General features: G+C 39.4%; 1 protein-coding gene across 1 annotated transcript; it reads left to right on the top strand.

The window, feature by feature from the left end:
• Positions 1 to 300: 300 nt before the first annotated feature.
• On the top strand, positions 301 to 24,478 carry LOC149241057 (uncharacterized). Its single transcript, XM_089373858.1, has 7 exons — positions 301 to 924; positions 18,673 to 18,882; positions 20,311 to 20,564; positions 21,027 to 21,297; positions 21,469 to 21,552; positions 21,822 to 23,974; positions 24,085 to 24,478. The coding sequence occupies exons 1-7, from the start codon at positions 673 to 675 to the stop codon at positions 24,461 to 24,463; spliced, it is 3,603 nt and encodes a 1,200-aa protein (XP_089229984.1). The 5' UTR covers positions 301 to 672; the 3' UTR covers positions 24,464 to 24,478.
• The last annotated feature ends 1,085 nt before the right edge of the window (positions 24,479 to 25,563 follow it).

Below are 25,563 nucleotides of genomic sequence, written 5' to 3'. Positions count from 1 at the left end.
TTCCACAAGTAAAGAATATATAATGGCTCCAAAATGAGCCGCCAAACTTGAGCTCGTTGACTAAATATAGCGAGTGATTGTTTTGTTCTAAACATTTTATATGTTTAAATATGTGGGAGAGTTCTCATTTTGGTATTTGTGCTGCGGAGAATCTGACGTGGAGGGATTTTGAATTAGACCCTTGTTTTGAGGGTTGTATGAATGGGACGAGGCCACACGGAGTCTGACGTGGACTGATTTTAAATGAAACACTTGTTTTGCGGGTTTCACGAATTGGAAATCGCCGCGTCATCATACATTAGGAGGAGAGAGAGGCCCGGAAAGGAAGCCGAAGAAAATTGCTTTTTTTGGGACCACGATAACAGTATGGAGCTCTATGGATTTACATCACACCAGTAGCTATAGCAGAAAAGGTTTTGTGGATATATTTTTACATTTGTTGACGGGCTTGCTGATACGGATCGGCTGCAACGTTTTCTGCCCCCTGATTTCTCGATTCCCAAGTGGCCGTCTTTCGAGGGGAATCGGCGGCTCCTTCTGGGCTTTAGGTGGAGCTGAGGGGGTTTGGTGGTGTGTGAAATTCCATGGTGGGTTTTGCCGAAATTGGCGAGGAGGGTTTGTTAGTACTGGTTTTTTAGTGAAGACGGCAGCGGATATTTGCAATCAAACGTGATGTTGAGCCCACAGAGGACGGGATGGCGTTCGCCGGTTTCTCCGTCGACAGATGGGAAGGAGAAGAACAAGGGTATTGTTGTTGCTGCGGCGTCACCGGAAGTTAGGAGCCCGGTTAGTGCTAATAGGGGAAGCCCTGTGAATGAGAATGAGATGTGGAGGCGGCTCAGAGAAGTTGGGTTGGATGAAGAGACTCTCCAGAAGAAAGACAAAGCCTTCTTAGTTGCCTACATTACGAAATTGGAATCTGAGGTGAGACTTACTACACAGCATTTTTTTTTTTCGCATAGTTTTCTAGCTGATTTTTGCATGGATCTCTGTTGTTTTGGGTAATTTAGCTCATTTTTGACGTTGATGTTTTCATTTCGGTAACATGAACTGAATTTCTGTATACCCAGAAGGCCTTTACTGAGCCTATTTATGTTTTTTCACATACTTGAATGTACTGCAAAACCCTCCGTAAGTATCAGTCAGCCCATTAAAACAGAATTACCATATACCCGCTAGTCATATTGTGAGCGATTAGACCATGATCAACATATAATCTTTTTTGAGGCTATGTATGTTTTCTTTCACACACTTATGCATGTATTCGAAAATCCTCTTTAAATATCCGTCAGCCCATTAAACAGTATCAACATATATCCTCTAGTCATATTATGGATCATGATGATCAAAATTTGGTAAGCACCTATAACGACATGTTGAGGAAGTGGGTGCCCATAAGCATGGAGTTATGCTTAAGCTCTGACCCTCACCAGCTCAAAATAAAAAATCTGGTCAAAGTGGATAGACCCTTGATGATCAAAATTTGGTAAGCACCTATAACGACATGTTGAGGAAGTGGGTGCCCATAAGCATGGAGTTATGCTTAATCTCGGACCCTCACCAGCTCAAAATAAAAAATCTGGTCAAAGTGGATAGACCCTGATGATCAAAATTTGGTAAGCACCTATAACGACATGTTGAGGAAGTGGGTGCCCATAAGCATGGAGTTATGCTTAAGCTCTGACCCTCACCAGCTCAAAATAAAAAATCTGGTCAAAGTGGATAGACCCTGATGATCAAAATTTGGTAAGCACCTATAACGACATGTTGAGGAAGTGGGTGCCCATAAGCATGGAGTTATGCTTAAGCTCTGACCCTCACCAGCTCAAAATAAAAAATCTGGTCAAAGTGGATAGACCCTGATGATCAAATTTCGTTAATGACTTGTGCAGTTCTCCCAAGCCACAGTGAGAATGTGGCTTCTAATCATGGAGTTATTATGTTTGAGTTTCACCAGCTGAAACTAAAAAATCTGCTCATATTTAAAAATGCTATTTGTCAAACGTATGGTATTCCTTGGTGCTTTTGGAGAGAACAACTAATGCAAGCTCCATTTCCCATGTCTAGTTGAATTGTGTCCCAAGTCACTGAACAAAGAAAACTATTCGTGTTCAAGATAATTTTTCCAAAGAAATGGAATTTGAAATCAAGATCTAGGCAGCTTTGGGAAGGAATTGATAACAAAACAGTTATTGTATTCTGGAATCTGGTGTAGACATGCGAATGCCCCGTATGTAATAATCTTACACATTAGAGGAGGTGCAGGTAGTCCATGTTTTGTCAACACGTGTGCTGTATAGTTTGTGGATGAAAGCTATTTAAGTTCTTAGCTCAAAATATCGTAGAATTTAAGACCGACATATGATAAATTCTTTGGCTCTTGGAGATGGAACTGTCACTAACATTTATAGCAACATTGCAGTGTTTCATATCAAGGGAAGAGAAATGCTAGGATTTGGGGGTTTTGGAATTGTGGATATTGCAGAGAGAAATCTGCAAAGATGAAAATACTCAAATGCAAACATAAGAAAACTCAACTGCAAAGTAAAGGAAAAGAAGAATTGAACGAGTGAGGATGTAGCAGATCCTAATCTGTGAAAAGAAATTTAAGAATTTGAAAAAGCAACTTATTAAAATGGGCAGCATGCAGAATACAACTGTGTTTTTTTCTTGAAAACGATTCGTATATTTCCTCAAAGAAGAACTAAGTACAACAGAATGCAACATAGGCACATCATACAGACAACTTGGGAACCGGAACACCCATGTCAACAAAAGCTAACAAGGTCATCATATGAGCCTCAGCCCACAATGGGAGGGACAAAATATCATGGCAGAATTTGTGTCAGTGAATTTGTAGGAGTAGAGCCAACTCCTACTTAAAACTCTACAAATCCGAAATAGAAAGGGGATGAGGAACCTCATTGAAAGTAACTTTACAATGGTATTGACACAACCAATTGCAACTAAATGATCTGAAAACCAAATAAATTTGCAGTTGTTCCTGACCATCTATGTGCCCTGCAGGAGGAGTCCCTTCTGATGGAGCAGAGCTACAATCAGGAACCGAAATTCAGCCTGAAACCATGAACAAAAAACTTTGGCAGACTGACATTTAAAAATATATGCTGCACTGTCTACTCGTACCACACACTTCACAGGCTGAACTAGTAATGCCAACTTTGTTTTTGATGGTTTCTTTATATTAAGTTCTTGGGGTGTCAATGCTTTGCAGGTTCTGAAATGTTTCCAGAGCTTAAAAATTATTGCAAGTGGCTTATGAAATACATACTGATGTTTTGGCATTTCTAATTGACAAATGAATATTTTATTGGTTTAATTGTCCATGAGCTCAACAATCAAGGTAAGCATCAGGCCTGACTAAGGGTAGGGGGATAATCTATTGAAAGGTTGGTTCTTTCTTTTAGGTCAATCCTTTTGAAATTTTTATATTGGTCCTGAGATAGGTCATGTCTCAAACTGATATTTTTCAGAACAGATTAGTAAGGTCCTGGAGGATTCATATAATCCTGGTATGGGCCATGTCTCAAACTGAGATCTTTAAGAACAGAATCGCTACCTCCATATGAAATAGTTGATAACTGTTTGGCAAAAAAATCCAAAATAGCACATCACAGAAGTTTTTGAGCTTGTATAGGGATCCAGTAGCTGCATATCATTCATCTGAGATGGAAGCAAATCAAGTTCTCTAAATTAGCCAAATATGGTTTAACATGCTTCTCACAGATTTGTCCGTAATGGGAAATTCTGCAAAAGTACACGAAAACAAATAAAGGGGAAAATGTCTTGAAACTTATTGAATTTAGTAACATTTTTTTATCATATGGAATTGATATGTTGAAACATAATTAATAATTGCTACTACAAAAAAATGCTGAAAAACAATTATGATGGTAACTTGTAACATCATGGTGGGGTTCAGATAAGATAAAATAAGATAATTTTATTGATGTTCTTAAATGACAAAAGAATAGTTCAATGGGACTATAAGATGTAGCCAATTAACACTATGTGGGAGTGTCATCATCACTTTAAATGCTAAAATTTGAAAAGATACAAATGAAAGTGCAATAAGCGGATAAAAATACTTGAGAAAGGTTGAACTGAAAAGGTAAACCCTAGAAAGAGAGGGGAACACTTCTGAACATCGGAGATAGAGATAGAGGTAGAAGTAGAGGGGTAGTACAAATATCCCTGTTGTCATCATCATTGTGAAGAAGCCATTGCAAAGCCTGCTAATATTCTCTATGGAAAGCCCAAATGATGGGGGGGTTTGGCTGAGCCTGCGTAAAGCCTGGAAGCGATCCTTTGAAGCTTTCCTAAAATTTGAGGCCCAAGAAAAAAATCTGGTTATGGGTTCCTGGCTGCCCAATCTTGGGGGGCTGGGAGGCCAGCACCATGCAAAGAGCATGTATGGTCCTGTGGCATTGCGGAGGTTACTCGTGAGATGTCCACTAACTGAGCTTGGAGGATATGCACTCGCTCGCAGATCTGAAGTCATCTGCATCTACACAGAAGTTTTACAATGGGGCTTACAACCCAGTTTTCCTTTAGATGGTTCTCAAGAAGTTCCTAAACAAATATTTAGCTTAATTTCTCCTGGAAAATTAGCATGGGTTCTAATACTTGTATACCCACTCATACTCTATGAAGTGAGAATCAGAAACTAACAACTGCCGGAATGCTTGTAACAGCTGTATTCTGAAAGGAGAGATGGATTTCTGTTTAAATAAGAAATATGACTGTGATTAGATTATGCAAACATAATCATCAAAATACTATCAATTTTTGCTACATAAAAGCATAGGATTAAGGCATTATTGTAGAAAATTATGAAATAAATGATCATATCATTGCTTTAGAATACTTTCAATGAGTTAGTTGATCCATATAGAGGACAATAACTGTGACTGCCTATGTGATATAAGATGAAAATCTAGGAGGGACCAGTATGCAAGTTTTAATCAAAGATTGGAAGAAGCAGCTTTTTCTGTAATTCAGTTGTGTTATAAGTCTGATCATATTAGATGAACTTTTCACTTGATTAACAAGGGGTTATAGAGTCTCATAAAAGGTTAAGTTCACATAGCTACAACCAAAATTTTGCTGCATGTTCAGGCATGTTTCAATTAGCTGAGAAGCATATGGGGTGCTAGCAGAAGAACCAATTACTAATTGCAAATACAATTGCCTAATGTGACTGTCATCAACTTCCCTGATAGGTACCCACTCTTTGTGCTGTGAATCCGGCATATAGGACATGTTGGCATGTCCTTCCTGTGAGTTGGAGACACAGGGACAAGGGCCTTGCAGAGGACACATCTTGTGCATGCCCAACTCGCTAGAAGGATGTGTTCCGATGTGCCAGACCTGCAGGATGGTGGGCCCAGGTCACTAAAACAGCAAAATAAAGAGGCATATTTCAGAGTGAAACACTATTTCTTCATGGAAAGCCTAGTAGACACTGTGCAGAGAAGGAGAATGGAGGTTTCTTACAATGGTCCTTCTACAGGCTGCCATTATTTTGCTGAGTTTATCATTTCTCAATCAGCAGTGGTTTTTGTCTATATACTTATATTTTATTTCCGTAAATTTTAAAAATTAGGATACTTTTTTCCTTTATCCTTTATATGTGTATGTGTGTGTAGTGTTTAGTATTTGCGTGTCCCTTCATGTCCCATTTTGGTTGTCTACAAGTACCCTATCAGATACTTGAATCCATGTGCCCCCTTATCTCCATGTCAGGTGACATAGGGCTGGCGGCATTTTAACTGGTTGAAAGCACCACCCAGAGTTTGACAGTTTTGCCAGTTGCTATTGGATACACTCTGAATAGGCATCAAAGAAAGCTCAAACATGGGGTCACTCCAAAGTTCAGACACCTGTGCTGGGCTCCAGGCTTTGTGGAAACTGCAAAATTCTTGAATTACACTTTCATAGCTTACATGCTTTTCAAAGTAAACGGGTGCTTTTAGAAATTCATCTGGTCCATTAGCCAAGATACAATATGGTTGGATTGGCTTAGTTGGAAGGCATGGATAGCCTGTTGATGGAATTAGTGGGGCACGGGAGCTTCAAAGAGACAGGACCTCCCAGGACCTGCAATAAATAGGTGGTTACAGTGATAATGTGTTGAATTTTACTGGAAATGTTTCCATTATAGTGGAATTCATGGTTTCATGTGCTGGATGCTCAAAAACACCGTTCATGCAATGAATGCATGGATAGAATCCCTGGGACCCCAGGACACACCTTGCATCTTAGTCATACAAGCAGGAGAATATCCCTGAGAATGCTGACTGTATATATGAATCTGCCCCTCTCCCAATTAAACAAAAAATCAATGTTACATTTATCATTATCAGGAATTTATTGCCGGGGGTACGCAATATCATGGAAAATATCGGAAAATTGTTGGGAAACTTAAAATATACATATGTTTTTCAAATTTCTAAACTTCCAAAGCAAAATCAACATCAGACAAAAAGTTAAAAACATTGCTACATAAATATGAAAATAAAACTGATATATAAGATGTATAAGGTGTCAACCAGTGTTTTAAAACCATGCCGGTTATAAAAGAAATGAACATTGAAGAGTTGTTTTTTTTCTTTCTTTTTTATTTTCAGATTTTTGTCCTTTCATTTCCAAGCCCAAATATCAGAAAATGTTTCACAGAATGAAAGATGTTGCTTGGGCATATGCTGATATGATTGATAATCAAATGCATTGCAATTTTTGTCATAAAAAAATTAAGGGAGGTGGAGGGGGCATCCATAGGTTGAAACAACACTTGGCTGATATTAGAGGCCAAATTGTTCCATGTGCAGCACCAGCAAAACAAATTGGGGATATTAGGAAGGAGTTGTTAGTAAAATTTGAGTTTGAGGAAGAAAAAGCTAGGCAAAAAGAAATAGAGGCTGAAATAGGGAGGAAGAGGAGTATAAAACACATGATGGCTGCCAACCCCAATTTTGATTATGAGGGCTCTTCATCTATCCCTTGCACTGATGCATCCAACCCCTTTCGCTATGTTCCTCCCTCTTTGGAGTCTATTCAAGAAAAGGGTAAGGGTAAAATTAAAAAGAAGGGTGATATCAAAAGTTATTTCACAGTCACACCCTCCTCTCCCTCTGATAGTGCACATGGTCCTCAAGCTAATAGAGGTCAAATGCAGCCTACTTTAGATGACCATTGGAAGAAAGAATTGAGAGAAACTGCCTGTGATTACATAGCTAGATGATGGTATGATGCTGATATCCCCTTCAGTGCTTCTCATTCACCATATTATGAAACTATGTTTGATGACATATTTGCTGTTGGAAAGGGCTTCAAAGGCCCTACTATGCATGAGTTAAGGGGATCTCATTTGTAAAAAGAGGTTATGTCCATTGATGAATATTTGAAAGATTTCAAAAGCTCATGGGCGAAAACAAGATGTACTATCATGTCAAATGGATGGACTGATCAAGGTACCGTACCATCATAAATTTTCTTATCTTTTGCCTGCAGGGAACCCTGTTTCTAAAATCAATTGATGCATCTAATAGGGTGAAAGATGCACACTTGTTGTTTCAGCTTTTAGATGAGGTTTTTGAAGAGGTGGGGGTGGCTAATGTTGTTCAGATAATCATAGATAATGCCTCTAACTATGTTCTTGCTGGTAAAATATTAGAGGAAAAGCACAAAACCATCTTTTGCACCCCATGTGTTGCACATTGCATAGACCTCATGCTTGAGGTTATTGGTAAAATAGATTGGGTCAAGAACACTATAGAGCATGCCAAAAGCATAACAAAATATATCTACAATCACTCATGGATTTTGAATCTGATGAGGAAAAACACAGGGGGCAAGGATCTTGTTAGGCCTGCCATCACTAGATTTGCAACTCATTTTTTGACATTGCAATCTATGCTTTCCCAACATAGAAACTTGCAGAGGATGTTTTCCAGTGATGAATGGAATGAATGTCAATGGGCTTGCAAACAGGATGGCAAAGATGTGAGAAAGAAAGTTAATGAAGAAATATTTTGGAAAAAGGTAGTAGAGATTGTGAAGGTTGTTGAGCCACTAGTTAAGGTGTTGTGGTTGGTGGATGGGGAAAGATTGGCTATGGGCTTCATTTACGAGGCTATGGATCAAGCAAAGGAGCAAATAAAGGCAACATACAAAGATAGAGTGGCTAAGTATGGACCCATTTGGGAAATCATTGGTCAAATATGGAACATTCAACTCCATCGCCTTATACATGCAACTGGTTTTTATTTATTTATTTTTTATTTTTATTTTTATTTCTTTGAATTCAAGGTATCATTATAAAGCTCTGGAGGCAGAAGATTTGACTGGGGAGGTTAAAGATGGATTAATTGAGTGCCTTGAGCGCATGGTCGCTAAGGAGAGTGACCAATTGGAGATACACCAACATATCACTTGTTTCAGTAGAGCCACAGGTACCTTTGCGAAGAACCTAGCAAGGATTGCAAGAGAAGCAAATGAGCCAAGTGAACAAGTTCAATTTTCAAATTCTTATTTTGTTAAATTGTTTATAATTTGAAAGTTGGATATAATTTGTTGAGCTAACTCATTACACAACTATGTTTTTTGCAGCACAATGGTGGGAGGCATTTGGTAGCCATTGTTCTCAATTGCAAAAGTTTGCCATCCGTATTTTGAGTCAAACTTGCAGTGCTTCTGGGTGTGAGCGCAATTAGTTTGTCTTTGAGAGGATTCACACAAAGAAAAGAAACTGTTTGGAACAAAAACATTTAAATGATCTAGTCTACGTCCAATACAAACTCTGGCTAAGACGCAACCAATTGCTAAACAAAAGACTTGATATAGATCCCATTGTGTCGGAAGACATTGATCCAACATCAGATTGGGTAGTTGAGAGTCAACCAGCAGAGTTTGACCCCGATGAGGATATTGGTCTTGATTTTGATTTAGAGATGGAGGCATTATTTGAACATAATGTTCAGTTGAATGCAGATCCACTAGTACTAGGCCCAATCCCGAGTCCTCAAGTTGCAAGTACCTCCTCTACTCAGCCACGATGCAAGCGCATATCTTGTCTATCTCAGCGTGCAGTTGCTGCACCTGTTAGTGCTACTACTACAATTGCAGTTGGAGATCTTGATGAGGAGGAGGAGCCATGGATTTCCTCGTCTGGTTCTAATTCAGAGTCTGAGCCAGATGATGTTGGCTTCTCTAGCAGTAGTGACTAGTGACTAGTGATGTTTTGTTGTAGAGGCCATTTAGAGCCTCCTTGGTTATGTGTTTTTGTTCTGATCTCTATATATTACATGTGTTGGGTGCCATTTTGATATAATAGATATATTCATGAGCATACTTTGATCATATGTTGTCTTCTCTCTATTTTCTAATGCTTTGAGTTTGGAAACATGAATGAAAATCTTTAAAATTATGTTTTTTCATAAAAAAATAAATATTTAATGTATTTTTTTACAAAGACCGAGTCATTGAAATCAACTAGGCTGAGTCGATACTGAGTCGGACTCGGAGTCGACCCTCGACCGGTTCAGAGTCGAAGTCGACCTTCGGCTGGTTCGGAGTCAGACTCAGAGTTTTAAAACTATGGTGTCAAGTAGTACATCGGACATCAATACTGAAATATGATATCTGTCTTGAGTCATAACTCCTGACAGGATGAAACAAAATCACATCAAAACAAAAGAAATATCTCATGAAATGAATCATGGCAATGAAAACAATGGATTTCCCCTCGTTTGCTTGATGGAAAATGGTCACAGCATCCTCAGAAGTCAGTCTTCTCACTCACTTTTGCAGAAAGAGGGTTAAAAAACCAAGAATTTGGTTATAAGGTGATATTGAAGAATGCAAAGCGATAATTTTAAATTATCGCAATAATTTCAAAACCTCATTATCACGATATATACATGTGATAATATCTCCATGTCAGATTTTGGCGATATTACAGTGATAAGTGTAACACTGCAAAAAATATTAATAAAGATTATAAACCAAGCCTAATGACTAACTAGGCCCACCTTACACTAAAACCCAATTTATTTGACCTAAAAACAAAATAGTAGCATGTTTTGCATCCGAGAGGGATCCATTTCTATTGTTTTCTTTTACAGGAACGGTTATAGGATTGTATTAGATACTTGGCCTAAAGCCACAACACAAATTACAGATATTGGAGGTGATTTCTGAGCACCTCTCCAACAAGAGGATCAAGGCGCATACGCTTATGATTTGTCTCTTACATTTTACAATGAACTCTATTTCTGTTATTTGCCCTAGCTTGTGAATGCATACAAATTGCTTCAATAAAATGCAGTAAAACATGGAAGATAGGGGATTAAGGAATTGGATCCCACGATGTTTCTTTGTCTCTGAGAATAGCCTCAGCAGGTAGCTGAGCTGCCTTGTTTGCTTCAATATCTGCCTCTTTGTTGTTTATTCTCAGCACATGGAAAAATTCCATTTTCAAGGACTTTGCCATTGCTTTGAGTCTTGTGATCGTCCTTGCAAGACGCAAATCTGTTGGAATAGAGTTTGTCACCATTGTTTTGATGATGACCTACGAATCACCAAAGACATTAACCTCCCTGAATCCCAATTCTTTGAGCAGCTTGATCCCTTGGAAAAGAGCCAACGCTTCAGCTTGCATGCTAGAGGAGTGACGCAGTCCCCAAGCAAATCTGTGGATAGGAGTTCCTTCTGTCTTTATTATGAGCCCTCCCGCACCAATGATTCCTGGATTTCCCTTGGCTGCCCCATCAAAGAAGAGAGGGGATTGTTTGCTTGGAAATCCAAGACTGAAAGTCTTCTTCATTTTTTTTGATTTGCCATTCTTTGGGAGGAATGGGGTTGATAATTGATTTTTGGAATTGGAGATTGAGTGCAACCCCCAACTCGATGTCTTGTTGGCATAAGCTTGAATCATCCATTCTATCTCTCAGGCATTCATTTAGCTGACATTTGACTGTGATTGCAACGAGACTGAAATATTGCTCTTTGTTTTTGAATATCCTTCTATTCCTCTCTAACCAAATCTGCCAACTGATAATTTTGGGAAGAGCAGTCCAAGCTGCTATGATTAATTTGTTTTTTGGGGTTGGACCTGGGTATCTGGACAACCAACCAACAAACAGATCCGGGATAATGCAGGGGAGAGTGAAGCTAGATTTCCATGCTCCTAAGAGCTCTTGCCAGATTTGGACGGCATATCTACACTCCAGCATGAGGTGAAGGGCAGATTCTGGCTTATCTTTACATAGCATGCATCTAGAAGGGCCAAAAAATCCCCTCTTCTGCAACCTATCATCCGTTAATTTTTTTTTATGGCAGAGCAACCAACAGAAATGATCAATTTTCGGGATGGAGGGGAACTTCCATATCCCATTCCAGGGAGCAGGATCTGGCTGTACGTATGGCCTTTCCAAGCATTTAACATACCCCTGTGCCACCGAGTAGCCTTCGCGCTGCAGACCCCATCCACGGGCATCTTTTCTCCGAACGTGAATGGGAGCCAACCCGTGCAGAAGATTGTAGAGCTCTGCGCAGTCGCTTTGGAGAGCAGGAGGGACCGGGAGCTGCTTCCAGCCTGCCCAGCGATGTCTGATCCAACATGACATATCCCACAACGATTTAATGTGTGTGTCCATCATCCACGTCCGCAACGAATGCAAGGAGCGAGTTTCAGCCAGCGGGGGCCTGCTCATAATTCGGTCTTCCCATAGATTAATGGATTGACCGTTCCCAGGGATCCAATAAGCCTGCATATTCACCAAAGGAGCTGCTTTGCTACTTAGAATGCTGAAGGGAGATCTGAATTGGGATTTGGGCTTATGCGAGCAGTGAAGACGCCTTCCTCTGAAGTATTTTTTCCATAATGCTAAATGCACCCAACTTGGATTGGGAGCTATAATTCTCCAAATCAGTTTTGCTCCCATGGCTAAATTTTGAGTGCAGAGGTTTTTAAAATTCAGTCCTCCTTCCTATAGAGGCTTGGAAACAATTTCCCAGTTGACAAGTGGGATTTTCTTTTCATTTTGCTTGCCTCCCTTCCAGAAAAACTTCCTAATAAGGTCCTCCATCTTCTTGAGAATACCCACAGGTGCTAAGAGAACAAAAAATTGGAATAATGGAAGACTACTGAGAACTGCTTTGATGAGCACTGCTTTGCCTGCAATATTGAGCCAGGAGGAGCCCCAGGCCTGCATTTTAGTTTTGAATTTCTCTAGCTGAGGGTTCCAATCTTTGCTCAAGGCCCTCTTGAGGAAGATAGGAAGGCCAAGATATTTGAAAGAGGTCCAATTTGAAGAGGCTGCAAAGCCTAGGCATCTAGCAATGGAATTTAGGGAAGATGGAGAAATATTCCAGCAATAAATATGACATTTCCCATTGTTTAATTTGCTGCCCGAGACTTCACAGAATTCATCCAGCACTTCTTTAAATCTGGCAGCTGAGAGCGGAGTTGCAGCCCCAACAACAAGGTGTCATCGACAAAGAGGGCATGATTGATGTTTTTTACCCCTCTTGCTATGCTTAGCCCAACTATCTCTTGGTCTTGTTGCTTCTTGTCTAGATAAAAGTTGAGGACAGAAGCTTGCAGCACAAAGAGGAGGGGTGAGAGGGGGCACCCCTACCTCAGCCTTCTAGAGGCTTTGAAGAAATCTGTAGCCCTACCATTTACCAGGGAAGCAATCCAGGGCTCCGATATACAAGCCCGAATCCAGTTTATAAATCTTAATCCAAATCCCATCTTGTGCAGAACATCCAGCAAAAAACTATGTCTAACTCAATCAAAAGCATTTGCTAGGTCGAGCTTGACCACCATACCTTTTTCTTTTCGATGCATGCTAGAGTGGATCGCCTCTTGAACCAAAATGAAATTATCCACGATCTGTCTGCCATGAATGAATCCTCCTTGGTTCTCTGGGATGATTTTGGGGAGGATGTTCCTCAATTTGTTCGCTATTACTTTGGTTATCACTTTGTATCCAATATTGCACAAGGAGATCGGGCGGAATCTGTTGAAGGAGTTTGCTCCTTTTTCCTTGGGGATAAGGGCGAGGAATGTTGAATTTGTGCAGCCTCCAATTTTCTGGCAATCTTGGGATTTTAGGATCATTTTGAGGAATTCCTTCTCCACAATCTGCCAACAGGACTGAAGGAATCTGGCTGTGAATCCGTCCGGTCCCGGGGCTTTGTCGGGGTCCATATCAAAGAGGGCATCCTTTACTTCATTTTTGTTGACTTTAGCTTCTAACAGATGGTTCATCCTAGCAGTGATCAGGTGGGGAACTACATCCAGGAGTTTAGAACTATGTCCAACCTCCATTCCCTCACTGTACAGATTCTTAAAATGGTCGGAAGCTGCCTTTTTGATGCTGGCTATATCCTTTAGGATGTAGTTCTCTTCTTTAATTTTAGAGATGGAGTTAGAGCATTTCCTGGCTTGGGCTTGCTTATGAAAGGAGGAGTTTCTATCCCCTGCTTTGAGCCAAAGGCTCCTGGATTTAAGCCTCCAGTATTCTTCCTCGGCCAAGCAAGCCTTGTGGAATTTCTGTTGAAGTTGCGTCTCCTGGTCCAGGTCTTCTTTTGTGATTTCAGTTTCTTCCAGTTGAAGATGATGCAGTTCTAAGGAACTTTGAATTTTTTTCCTTTCAGTTGCAAGGTTGGGAAAATTCTTGGCCCAGCTTTCAGCATCGCTTTTACTCTTCTGAGTTTTTCTTCCTAAACAAAAAAGGGGGAACCCTTGACTGGTTCCTTCCAGCAATCCCTAACCTTTTGCATGAAATCTGTCTCTTTGATCCATAGAGGACCGAATCTGAAAGGAATAGGGCCCAGATCCTTGAGAGCCAGCAACTCAAGTCTAATGGGCTTGTGATCCAAAACACTGCTGTGGAGGATGTGCATTCTAGCCTCTAGACCGAGAAGAAGAAAGGAACTTTGAACAAGAAATCTATCTAGTCTTGTAGCGATATGACCAGGACCGACTCTTTTATTTGACCAAGTGTACTTACCGGAAGAAGGCTTGATGTCTAGTAGGTCCCAGTCCTGCATGAGATCCTCCGCCCATTCCCTTGCCGGATCCCTTACTATGCAACCTCCTCTTTTTTCTGACGAAAGAAGGGTGAGATTGAGATCTCCAGCGATGATGATGTTTTCCAGGTTCTCTAGATCTGCCAGATTTTTTATGGAGTCCCAACAAATCTTCTTCTCCTCGGCATTGTTAGGGACATACACATTGAAAAGACATATGATCTCTTTGGTATCAAGATGCTGCATCTTTAAGAAGATCCAGTGGGTCTTCAAAGTCTCAGAGATTATTGAGAACTTGTTGGCAATCCAGAGGGAGCCAAGCTCTCCCGAGGCTCCACGAGCAGAGATAGCTTGCGCTCTGCTTTTATTCCAAAATTTTTTATTTGCTTGGAGGAAAGCTGTATCCTCCATTTTGGTCTCCTGGATGAGGAGGATATCCGGGGTTTCCAATATTGTTAAGCTTTTCATTGCTTCTTCCTTGGCTCTAGTGCCCATACCCCTGCAGTTCCAGGATACAATCTTCATCATTTACTTTTGTTATGGTGGGCTCCCTTGGAACCCTGAGTTTGATTCCTCGTCGTCTTCGGAGTTTTTGCCAATAGCTTCTCAAGGGTTGGCTGGCTGCCTTGAAGCTTGTCTTGGTAGGTTTCCTGCTCTCTTTTTTCCCTAGCAGACTTGCGTCCTCTTGTGGATCTTCTGGGAGAGGATTGAGAGTCTCCTATTTCTCCTTCTTATTTTGTCTCGTCAGATTCTTGGACTTCCTCCTCCTCTTTTGAGAGCTTTCCTTTGGATCTCTCTGCGACACTTCCACCTTTGGTCGAGATGGAGGGGGAAGCTTTGGCGGGAGAAATTTTCTTTGAGATCTCAACCTCTTGGGAGGCCACGGTTTCAGATCTTAGGAGCTCGAATTTGTTCTCTTGGCCTTCCATGGTTGATTGCTGAACAGGGGCCGTCTGAGGGCCTTTATCATTTGCAGTTGTAGTCTTCTTGTGGGAGGCCTTGGTGTGCTTGACCTGGTTCCAACCTTCTTCTTTCCCTTTCTCTTCTGCCCCATTGGACGGACAACCTTTGGAAAAATGGCTGTAAACGTGGCATTTCCGACATTTGAAGGGCAATTGCTCGTAGTCGAGTTTTTGCACATGAGTCCAGGGACCTGTGATGATTTTGATGGCTTCCAGGAGCCCCACCTCTAGATCTACCTCCACGTAGATTTTGGCGCAATCGTACTGGTCTTTGTTATTAGCCCGATCTATAAATTTACCTAGGGTGTGGCCTATGTGCTTTAGTGAATCCCAATTCCAACAATGCACTGGGAGATTAGGGAGTCTCACCCACAACGGGACCACTGTGGGAACATCCACTGTCGAATCGAAGTCTGGCGTCCATTTATTCAGATACAATCCTTGAGGGCCCATGAAGTAAGGTCCATTTTGGAAAATTAGGTCCTTGTCCTCTTTTGCAGTGAACTTGGAACAAAAAGTAGCTTCTCCTGAGAAAGTATGAGGTTACTCCGATTTTGATCAAGGGTGCCCAGCTCTTGGCGACCCAGATCTCTGTGGATTTAGGGGATGGCCAAAGCCCTGTGAACTGGCCAACGAGGGCACGATCTGCTAGAGACAGAGCGACTTGGATCGGCCCATCTGGCGGGAGAGATATCTCGGGGATGTCCTCTAGTTTCTTCACAAAATTTGCAGCTTCGCCTTTCTTCTTCTCTGGCAAGGATGCGAGCAGAGAGTTGAAAGCTTCAGAGGTAGAAGGCGGAGGAGGAGAGATGGGAGGCCCCTGAGGAGAGCCCAACACCTCCATGGAGGCGGGCGACCTCGAGTAAGGCCCAGCCAAGCCGATCTGCAGCAGGCGGCCGCGTCCTTCAACGCTGCCCAAACTCCTCACAGGAGCGCTCATGCTGTTGCAGAGCTAAGTCATGCTGGTAGCAAAAATTGGTCGGATCCATTTCTATTGTTATGCAGGCAGCAGACACATTTTTAGCAGTGTTCTGTCTTCTGCTTCTGCATCCACACCCATCAACTTTGATAACCTTGGTTTCTTTCTAATTTTTGTTATACCAACCTATGTTATTATATTTTACACTGTTTTCTAAATGGGTGACCTTTTCGAAAATTTCCGAACATTACAAGTCATCCAATCTTGCTAGGGTTGATTGATAAGTATACTAACCCTGTTAGGTGGATATCAGATGAACAGTTTTTTTATGTGATTTCATTGCAACTATTTGGTGCCTTCCACCCTTAATTTTGTATGTAATGAATATAGTTATTTGTTTGTTTGTTTTGTAAGATTGCACATTCATTCATGTAGTTGACGAGGAATTTGGTAACAAGAATATTGACTCTTGAGTATATTCAGGCATTTTCTTTGCAATGAGAATTGAATGAATAGAAGTGCTGGATTCTGATTTATAGTGCTTTGTGCTCCCAATTTTGAGCTGTTCGTGTTACAAATGTTTTTGGATTATCTTCCTTACAGAAACAGAATAAACTTGATGTTGGAGGGTTGCAAAATAAATTTTTACCCTTTGACTTTTGTTTGAATATCTTTACCCATCTCAAATAATCTCGCACATTCATTCATGTAGTTGACGAGGAATTTGGTAACAAGAATATTGACTCTTGAGTATATTCAGGCATTTTCTTTGCAATGAGAATTGAATGAATAGAAGTGCTGGATTCTGATTTATAGTGCTTTGTGCTCCCAATTTTGAGCATGTTCGTGTTACAAATGTTTTTGGATTATCTTCCTTACAGAAACAGAATAAACTTGATGTTGGAGGGTTGCAAAATAAATTTTTACCCTTTGACTTTTGTTTGAATATCTTTACCCATCTCAAATAATCTCTTAAATTGGATGCTTGTTAAAGCATCTTCATCTTCATGTACAAAAACTGACATAATACTGTTTTGACTATGTAAAGCACTGGAACCACAAGATTCTTCCCAGAGAGATACCACTGCCCCCCCAGTCAAATCTAGTCTAGATCTATAGTATGTTTAGTTATATACCTGAGCAGATTATCAGAAACGATATGTTTCATAATGTCGGGGGATTTTTTTAGTAGCTTCATAGCACCTCCCAATTCTTTTCCAAGAGTGAAATGTTTTATAGAATATAAATAATAAAACTTTTGTTAAAAGACTAGCTCAACAGAAGTACTTGTTTATCACAATTGGTTATTCTAAATTGCGTAACTTATCTGAAAGTTATGAATTAATATTTCAGTATGCTTTTCCTAGTGAACCACACTCAGCCAATTGAATGTGAGACAACAATCGGGATTTAGGAAGTGGTTTTCCCTCGAGGAATGACTTGAATAGAATGAGAGCTCTTCCGGGTTGCGAAAAGGGTACTTCGTGCGATGCTCCTCGAACTGTTGCGAATGTCAGCAGATTTCCATAATTCTGGGTCCATCCTCCTACCTGAAACAACACCAACCCCAGAGCTTTAAGAATGTGTTGAAAATCATGTATATCAACTTTGTAGCAAGCATTCTTAAGTGCACACATTTTTTTATAACCAAAATTTTGAAGCTTATAAACTTGTGCAATTCTGGATTTAAGTTTATGTCTGGTTTGGAGGCTATCTATGGGATAGGGTTCGTTGTGTTCATATTTCCCTTGCTTTCACTGTAGTTTGCTTCTGCATTCAATTTTGATTTGGTTAAATCCCTTTTTGGTTCTCTTTTACACCCTCAAACTGTGGACATGAATCCGTCAAAGCCATTTCGTATGTTTATATCATTCGTTTCACCTTTATGAATCTAAGCCAAGAACCTATGTTTTATGCTTTTGAACAATTAGTTTGTGATGAGAGGGCTAATAGATTATATTACTTGTATTTCTTTGACCTTATGTTAAGCTATATTAGATTAGCATGTTGCATGTGCTTCATATCCTACTTTCAGTTTAAATAAATAAATCAAGGGTCTCTTTCATTATTAATCAGTTAATTATTTTGACCTTGTTTTGATTTGTTCCACAAAAAGGAAAACAAATTAATCTGCAAGGAAAATATGAGAAGATAATTTTATTAATGTCCAAACAAATGACCACAAAAGTAGGTCAGTTGGACTAAAAGATTACATCTGGAAGTGATTTGTTCAATGGGACTGGATACTACATTTGATGAGATACGATTCATCATGGGATTACCTAAAGCAATCCTCATCTAAATAAGATTCAAAAGCATGCACAAAAACAGTGATATGGGATTACAGCAGATGGCATAAGTCTAAATGTGTGGAGTCTGGATTGATAAGTTTTTTTATTTGGCAGAGGAGGGTGGGGTTGGCAGGGGAGCGGAGAGGGAAGGGCGATTTTAAGAAGTAAATTATGCTTTAATTTAACTATGCTACAATGCAAAACATTGAATTTCTTAATATTTCACTTGGTTGCATAACTTCTGTTGACGTTGTTATGTTTTAGATTGTAACAATTTACTTTTACGACAAGTCTCTGGCTACGCTCCTAAGTTCTAACCTGTATATGTTATAGTGGAAAAATAACATTCTGATTTTTAATGCTACATTTGATTTTATATTTGGGTTTGCAATAAGTTGGATAAATTCATATTCTTCTTGGTTTTGTGTTGAGTGCGCAGCTTTATGATTATCAGTGTAATATGGGACTTCTTTTAATAGAGCGCAAGGAATGGACATCCAAGTATGAACAAATGAAGCTTTCTGCAAGTGATGCTGAAGAGAAATTTAAGCGTGAACGAGCTGCACTTTCAACTGCTATAGCTGAAGCAGAGAAGCAAGAAGAAAGCCTGAGGAAGGCTTTAGGTGTTGAGAAGCAATGCGTAGCTGATGTAAGGCCCCAATTCACCATTTTTTGGCACCTAGCCATCATTCCATTTTATCTAAAGCACTGGCATCCTTTTTGTTTTCCTTAAAATGCTAGCCTTTCCAAGGTTTTATTTAGTTTGGTTGAGCTGGTGTGTTTTTCTTAGTTTTTTTGCTGCTGTGTGTCTTTTATTTTTTTCAGAGTGTAGTGTTTCTAAAATCCTTTTTCATAGCCACTGCATACCAAGTTACCAACTTTATGCTGTCGCTAATAGTCCTTGCATTATTCATTTGATATATGGGAATTCTGAGTAGCTGGGTGTTTGATGTTAACCTCTGTGCTTTCTGAAACATAGATATATTTTCTTGCTTGAATTTTAGCTTAGTAAGTGTTTATAACTATATTATATTGGCTCTGTCTGTGATCATTTTATGATGTAATCATTACCATTCCTCTGATTGCATGTGTGTATATCGTGAATCCTGGAATGGCAATTGACTGCATGCCATATCGCTGTCTCAGAAACGCTGGGTATTTGTTTTATTTCTCTGCTGATAAGCAACAAAATCCAGGTTGATTTTTTTTAAAGCCCTCCAGTTTTCCTTGAATTTTCTCCTTATCACTTGTGTGTAACTCCCTGCAGAAAATCATGATGTCAGACTCTAATTCACTGAGGAAAGGAAGGATTTATCTTTTTGAAATTTAACACTTTTTCCATTGGATTAAATTATTTGATTTACAGAGAAAGGAATACATTACCTTCCTATGCATAATGATGAAAACAAATTTACTATTTTAGGTTATGATGTTGCATCGTGAAATGGTAAGCAATTGCTGTTATTACTTTCATGACTCCTAACGACTTTTGTTTTTATTATCAGGTATATTTTAAACACAGCAGTTGACTTCCACAGTTAGTAACATCTGCATTGCCTTTCTTGCAAACTAAAATAAGCTTGTGTTTTAAGTGTTCCATATTTATCATGGTATTTTCCCGTGGCAGTTATCATAATCTTTTCCATAATTGACAACTGGTGACTTTGACATACTGCTTTGGCCTTTCATGACTGAAACATGTCTTTTAAAAGGCCAATTACATTGACTGGTTGAGTGCTGTCAAATGAAAGAGAATATCCCTAGTGGTTAGACTACTGTTATCATCAACATAAATGGCATTGTTAATTGTTTGCGATTCCTGTCACACAGTAACTGGAAACATAGATTGTGCACATGTTTCTTGGTGCAACAGTCTGATTTCTTTGTATAAAACATCCAATTGCATTATTGCATGCAATGAAAATGTGTTGTGCAATTGTCAGAGGAAGAGATATGATTGAAGCTGTTGCTAGAATACAATTTGAAATTGTAGTGATCAGAATGTTGTCAGCTTGTGCTATTTTTCTTCATTGGATGTTCACGCTGTTTCACCATTTTTTATGTGCAATTGGCGCAGCTTGAGAAGGCTTTACATGAGATGCGTGCTGAATGTGCTGAATTAAAGTTTATATCTGACAATAAACTGGCACAAGCTCGTGAGATGGTGGCCGCTACTGAAGAAAAGTTTCTTGCAGCTGAATCAAAGTTGCATGCCGGAGAAGCCCTGCAAGCAGAAGCCAACCGTAAAAAGGCTGATGCAGAAAGAAAATTACAGGAAGTTGAAGCTCGTGAAGATGCACTTCGAAGAGAGCGGCAGGCTTTCAAGTCTGAGTAAGTAGGAAAATATTGCCACAGGGTTTGTCTTTGACTCTTTGGCAGCTAATCTAATAATTGAATTACTAGTATTCAGTAAGGGATGAGGGACTTGTTTGCCACTTTAGCTTAATTCAGTGATGCATTTAACGTTGCTGTTTACATCTCAGGTGCTAGCTTTCATTTGCAGCTATGCCCTCAATATTCTTTCCTCGGAATTGTTTTTGTGTTTGGATTTGTGAGCTCTGCTAGGGTCTAGGGTCCACTTACATGTTTTGAAGGCAGATCTATTGGTCTAATAATAAGTGCTGATTGTATGGATTAGCTGCTATAGTTCTCAAGGACAGTCTTGATTATACTTACGGTCCCTACATTGTTGAAGTTGAATCAATTGGTTTGCCTTTTATATTGTCTGTCCTATTGGGAGCATGCTTTTAAATTTTAATATGTTATTGAATATGATTTCTTGTATTTGTTTAGATGTGAATCCCGTGAGAAGGAGCTTGTTCTTGAGAGGCAAAATCTGCGAGGATGGGATAAAAAACTTCATGAAGGCCAAGAAAGGTTGCTGGAAGGCCAGAAATTCTTAAATCAAAGAGAAGCGCATCTCATGGAAAGGGACGAGGCTTTAAAACAAATTGAAAAAGAGTTGCAGGATTTGAAAATGAATGTTGAGAAAGAACATTTAACCTTGAAGGAGAAGGAAGCGGAATTGAGAACAAGCTTGGCTGCTCTAATGACTCGAGAGGAGGTGCATATTTTATTAGCATGATTTTTATCCATGTTATGCTCATATGTTCATGGATATTTGTTTGCTTTATTAGCATTTATTTTTATTCAAGATATTGCTAATAGAGTTATGGACTTTTTTGTTTACTTGATATTGCCATTTTCATGTTATCTTAACTATTGTCATATGCAGGCTGTTGTTAAACAAGAAGTTATTGTGGACAGGAAAGAGCAAGAGCTACTTGTTCTTCAGGAAAAGCTTGCAAGTAGAGAACGTGTAAGTTCTCTTCCTGCAAAATAATCTTTTCATTGTACATCAGTATATTATACCCTCCTTTTGAGTGCCAAGCACTCTATTGGAGAAATGATGCTTATCCAGATGGAAAGTATAATGGAAGAAGGAATTGTAATTTTCACTTAAACTAGTTTTTTCTGTATTTATCCTATTGCTTATTACCATTTAATCTTGTATGTTGCAAATAATATTTTACTGTCTTACATTGTGGAGTTTGAAGGAACTTATATGTTTTCTTGTGTTAATTCCAGGAAGAGATTCAAAGGCTCACTGATGAACACAAGGCCACACTTGAAGCAATCAGAATTGAGTTTGAAGCAGAATTGGAGCACAAACGCAGGTTAGTTGAAGATGAATTAGAAAACAAGGAAAATGCAGCTGATTTGAGGGTGCTTGAAATTGACCGTAAAGAGGAGAAACTAAGTAAAAGAGAACTTCACTTGGAGAAGAAAGCTGAAAAGTTAAAAGAGAAGGAAAATGAACTAGAGTTAAGGTCAAGGACTTTGAAAGAAACAGAAAAATCTTATAAGACTGAGGAAAAGGAAATGGAAAACGAGAAGAAAAACCTGGAGATGGAAAGAAAAGAAATAAACAACGCAAAGCAAGAACTCCAAAAGTTTAAGGCTTCCCTGGAGGACGAGAGATGCCAAATTCTTAAGGAACAACAGAGATTAGAGCTCACAAAAAATGAAAGGGACGAGTTGCTGGATTTACAAACCAAACTGAAAGAAGAGATTGATGACTTAAGAGCTCAGAAGCAGGAATTATTGAAGGAAGCTGATGAGTTAAATGTAGAAAAGGAAAAATTTGAGAGGGAGTGGGAAATTCTGGATGAGAAAAGAGAGCAACTTAGGAAGGAACTAGAATGGGTTGATGATGAGAGGAAGAAAGTACCAAAATGGCTGAAGGATGAAGAAGAAAGATTAAAGCAAGAGAAGATTGTGTTGAGGGAAGAAATAAAGCGTGATGCAGAAGGTCTCCGTCTTGAGAAAGAGGCTTTGGAAAGCAGTATGCAGCATCAACGAGCTGTGTTGTTTGCCGAAGTTCAGAGGGAGAGGGCAGATCTTGTCCGAGATATTGAGTTGCGAACCAGTGAATTGGAAAACAGTATTGAAAGTAGACGGGAAGAGTTAGAGAGGCATTACCAGGAAAAAGAGTCATCATTCTTAAAAGAAAAAGAGAAAGAAATCCTGTATATTAGTGCACAAAGGGAACTGTTACATAAGGAAACAGAAGACTTGAAATCAGAAAGACAGAGACTGGAGAAAGAAAGGAAGGAAATTACCACAAATCAGGAGCATACAGAGAAAGAGTGGTCTGAAATGAAGAAAGATATTGAAGAACTCCAGATCCAAAGAGAAAAGCTAAAGGAACAGCGAGAGTCACTGCACAGTGAAAGAGAAGAACTACGAGCACAGCTTGAAGAACTAAAAAAATTAAAAGATGAGTTAAAAATGACAGAAGAGAGCTTAAAGGTTTCTGAGCAGCAACTTTCACAGGTCAATATAAATGAATGTGAAGTTATTTCTCCTGAGCATGGTATTTCTCAAGCGGCACCTAAACAGTATGTTTTTGCTGTGCCAGAGAATGCAAACATTGAGTTTAATTCGGGAATATCTTCTGTGAGAACACCTCCAAGTGCTTCAACTCCTAGTCCTTTGACATGGTTGCAGAAATGTGCTTCAAGGATTTTTAAACCATCCCCTGGGAAAGAGGTTGAATCTATTTTTCAGAAACAAGAAACTGAAAGAGCAGAAAATTTGGTTTCTGCAAGAGTACCAGGGGCATGGATTGATCCTGCGCCCTCTGCTGGGAGACAGAATAACAATTTGGTTGAAAATGCAAAGAATGCTAGTGAGCAAGTAGATGGTACACTTTATTCCAGGCCTGTTATGAACATCAACCAGTCTGAAACATCTTTTCTGGGTGGCAACAAAGGTAAGGCAAATGCTAAAGGTAACCTTAGAGTTTTCAGAAGAACACGTTCCATAAATGCTGTTGCACAGGAAGCTAAAGAGATCCTTGAAGTGCCTTCTGAAAGAGATAATAATGAGTCAGACCATGTAAAGGAACCTGTGCATGAAACTCTTTTAAACTCAACTGGTAATGGTGATACTACATTGAATGCAGAAGAGGCAATGAGGCACAAAGAAAATTCTGCTACAGAAATTGATGAGGAAAGAGAGGACTCAATTGATAATGGTAAAAAGAATTTACATTCTGGACGGAAGAGACGCCACAGGTATTCCTCTCGAGATACAAGTGAACACAATACTGAAGTTGTTGAAATTGAATGTGAGCTTACTAGTGGTGGGCATAGAAAGAGACATCAGCGAGAGACCACGAATAGCCCAGGACTGGAAACTCCAAATGGAAAACGCTATAATTTAAGAGATTCCACCATGTAAGTTTTGTTCATTGAGTTCATGTCAGTCTTCCCAATTTCTTAATTTTGTTGCTTGTAACTATTCTATACAAAGTCTTGATATGCATTTTCATTTTTTCTGAATGCAGTGGTAATATGATTGCCCCACGCATGGCATCTGCTGAGTGCAAAGATAAGGATGCTTCCCATGGGGAAGAACAAGATCCAAAGAATCCCGTTGAAAATAATTTGGACGAAGTTAGTCAGGAGCCCCAGGAAGTTCTTCATTACAAACTTACAAAATCCAGTGTGGCTGAAGTAAAGTTCAAAGTGCTTCCCCATGGAAAGAAGCAAATTTCAAAGAGACCTCGTCAGAAAACTTTAGAAGAGTTTGGAGGGGAACTTCTGGAAGGTTATGCACGTGAGCTTACAAGAGTACCTGATTCCAGAGGTGACGAGGAGGATCAGGAAGCTTATTCACATGAACTGACAATGGTACGTTACTACATTGAATATTCCGTAATGTAGTTAGTGTGAATGCTATCAGAAATGGTCCATTTTGTAAGGGCGGTGAAAGCAACACTAATCGTGTTGAATAAGAAGGGGAGTTTAGTTTCAGTCCAATTTTGTTTCTAGGTTTCCAGTTTGCTGAGATTCAAGATCAAAGTTTTTTTTGTCTTGATACATTGTGAAAACAATTCCCTGTAGAATATGTTTACTTGTTTGCATGGATTATTATATGCCAGGTGAAAATCATTGTGTAAGCCATGTGAGTGATATGTCATGCTGGTGAAGTTTACTGCAATATGTCATTTTGTGGGGAGTGGTTTTACTTGGTCAGGAAATACTCACATCTATTCGCCTTTTGAATTTTGGAAGGCAACTTTTGTTGGATTATAGATGTACACATGTTTGGGGTGAAGCATTTGACCCATCTATCAAAAAGCTTTGCGCAAAGTTAAGTAAAGAGCTTCATACATCCTTTTTATTAGGACCAAATGATGTGTTTAATATCAACTCTCAGCGTTCAATATGATTAGGTGTTTGCGAACCATATTGAGTGTTGCATCTCTCCCCAACTGGTCAACACACAAGTGTTAGGTCTTTATTTTCATCTAACGAAATTTCCCCATGAGTTATTGAAACAGGTGGCTAATATTAGATATATGATTTTGACTATCAAAGAGGTTAGAGATGTCCATTATATTTTTGGATTTGAGCTGTTTTAGGTTATAGCAAGAGAACCCATGCTTTGAGTGATCCTGTGATGGGTAATAGAACCATCCGAATTGTTGATTCTCTTACTACAATATAACAGAGCTCAAATCCAAAAATATGTTGGACATTGCTTCAAGCTCTGAAAGCCCACATATCTCAGTCATAGTTCCTGCTTACTGCAGCTGTTTTTGACATGTAAGCATTTCCTACCTTGTTTGAATAAATCTTTCAGAAGGTGTCTCAAAATCATAGCCTCTAGGCATATTTCATGGTCATTAATGCCCTCTAATGACTCCATTCTGGCAATCAACTGCCTATGTAGAATATGTGGTATGAAATGCCTGGAAGCAAGCATACTTAGACAATTCATTATTATTTCATGCAGTGTTTAGGCATATTTATGTGGTTTG

Source organism: Pinus tabuliformis, chromosome 8 (genome assembly GCF_031772625.1).
Source record: "Pinus tabuliformis cultivar Carrire ecotype Pingquan chromosome 8, CPIR1, whole genome shotgun sequence".
NCBI lineage: Eukaryota > Viridiplantae > Streptophyta > Pinopsida > Pinales > Pinaceae > Pinus > Pinus tabuliformis.
This window is presented reverse-complemented; position numbering and strand designations above follow the sequence as displayed.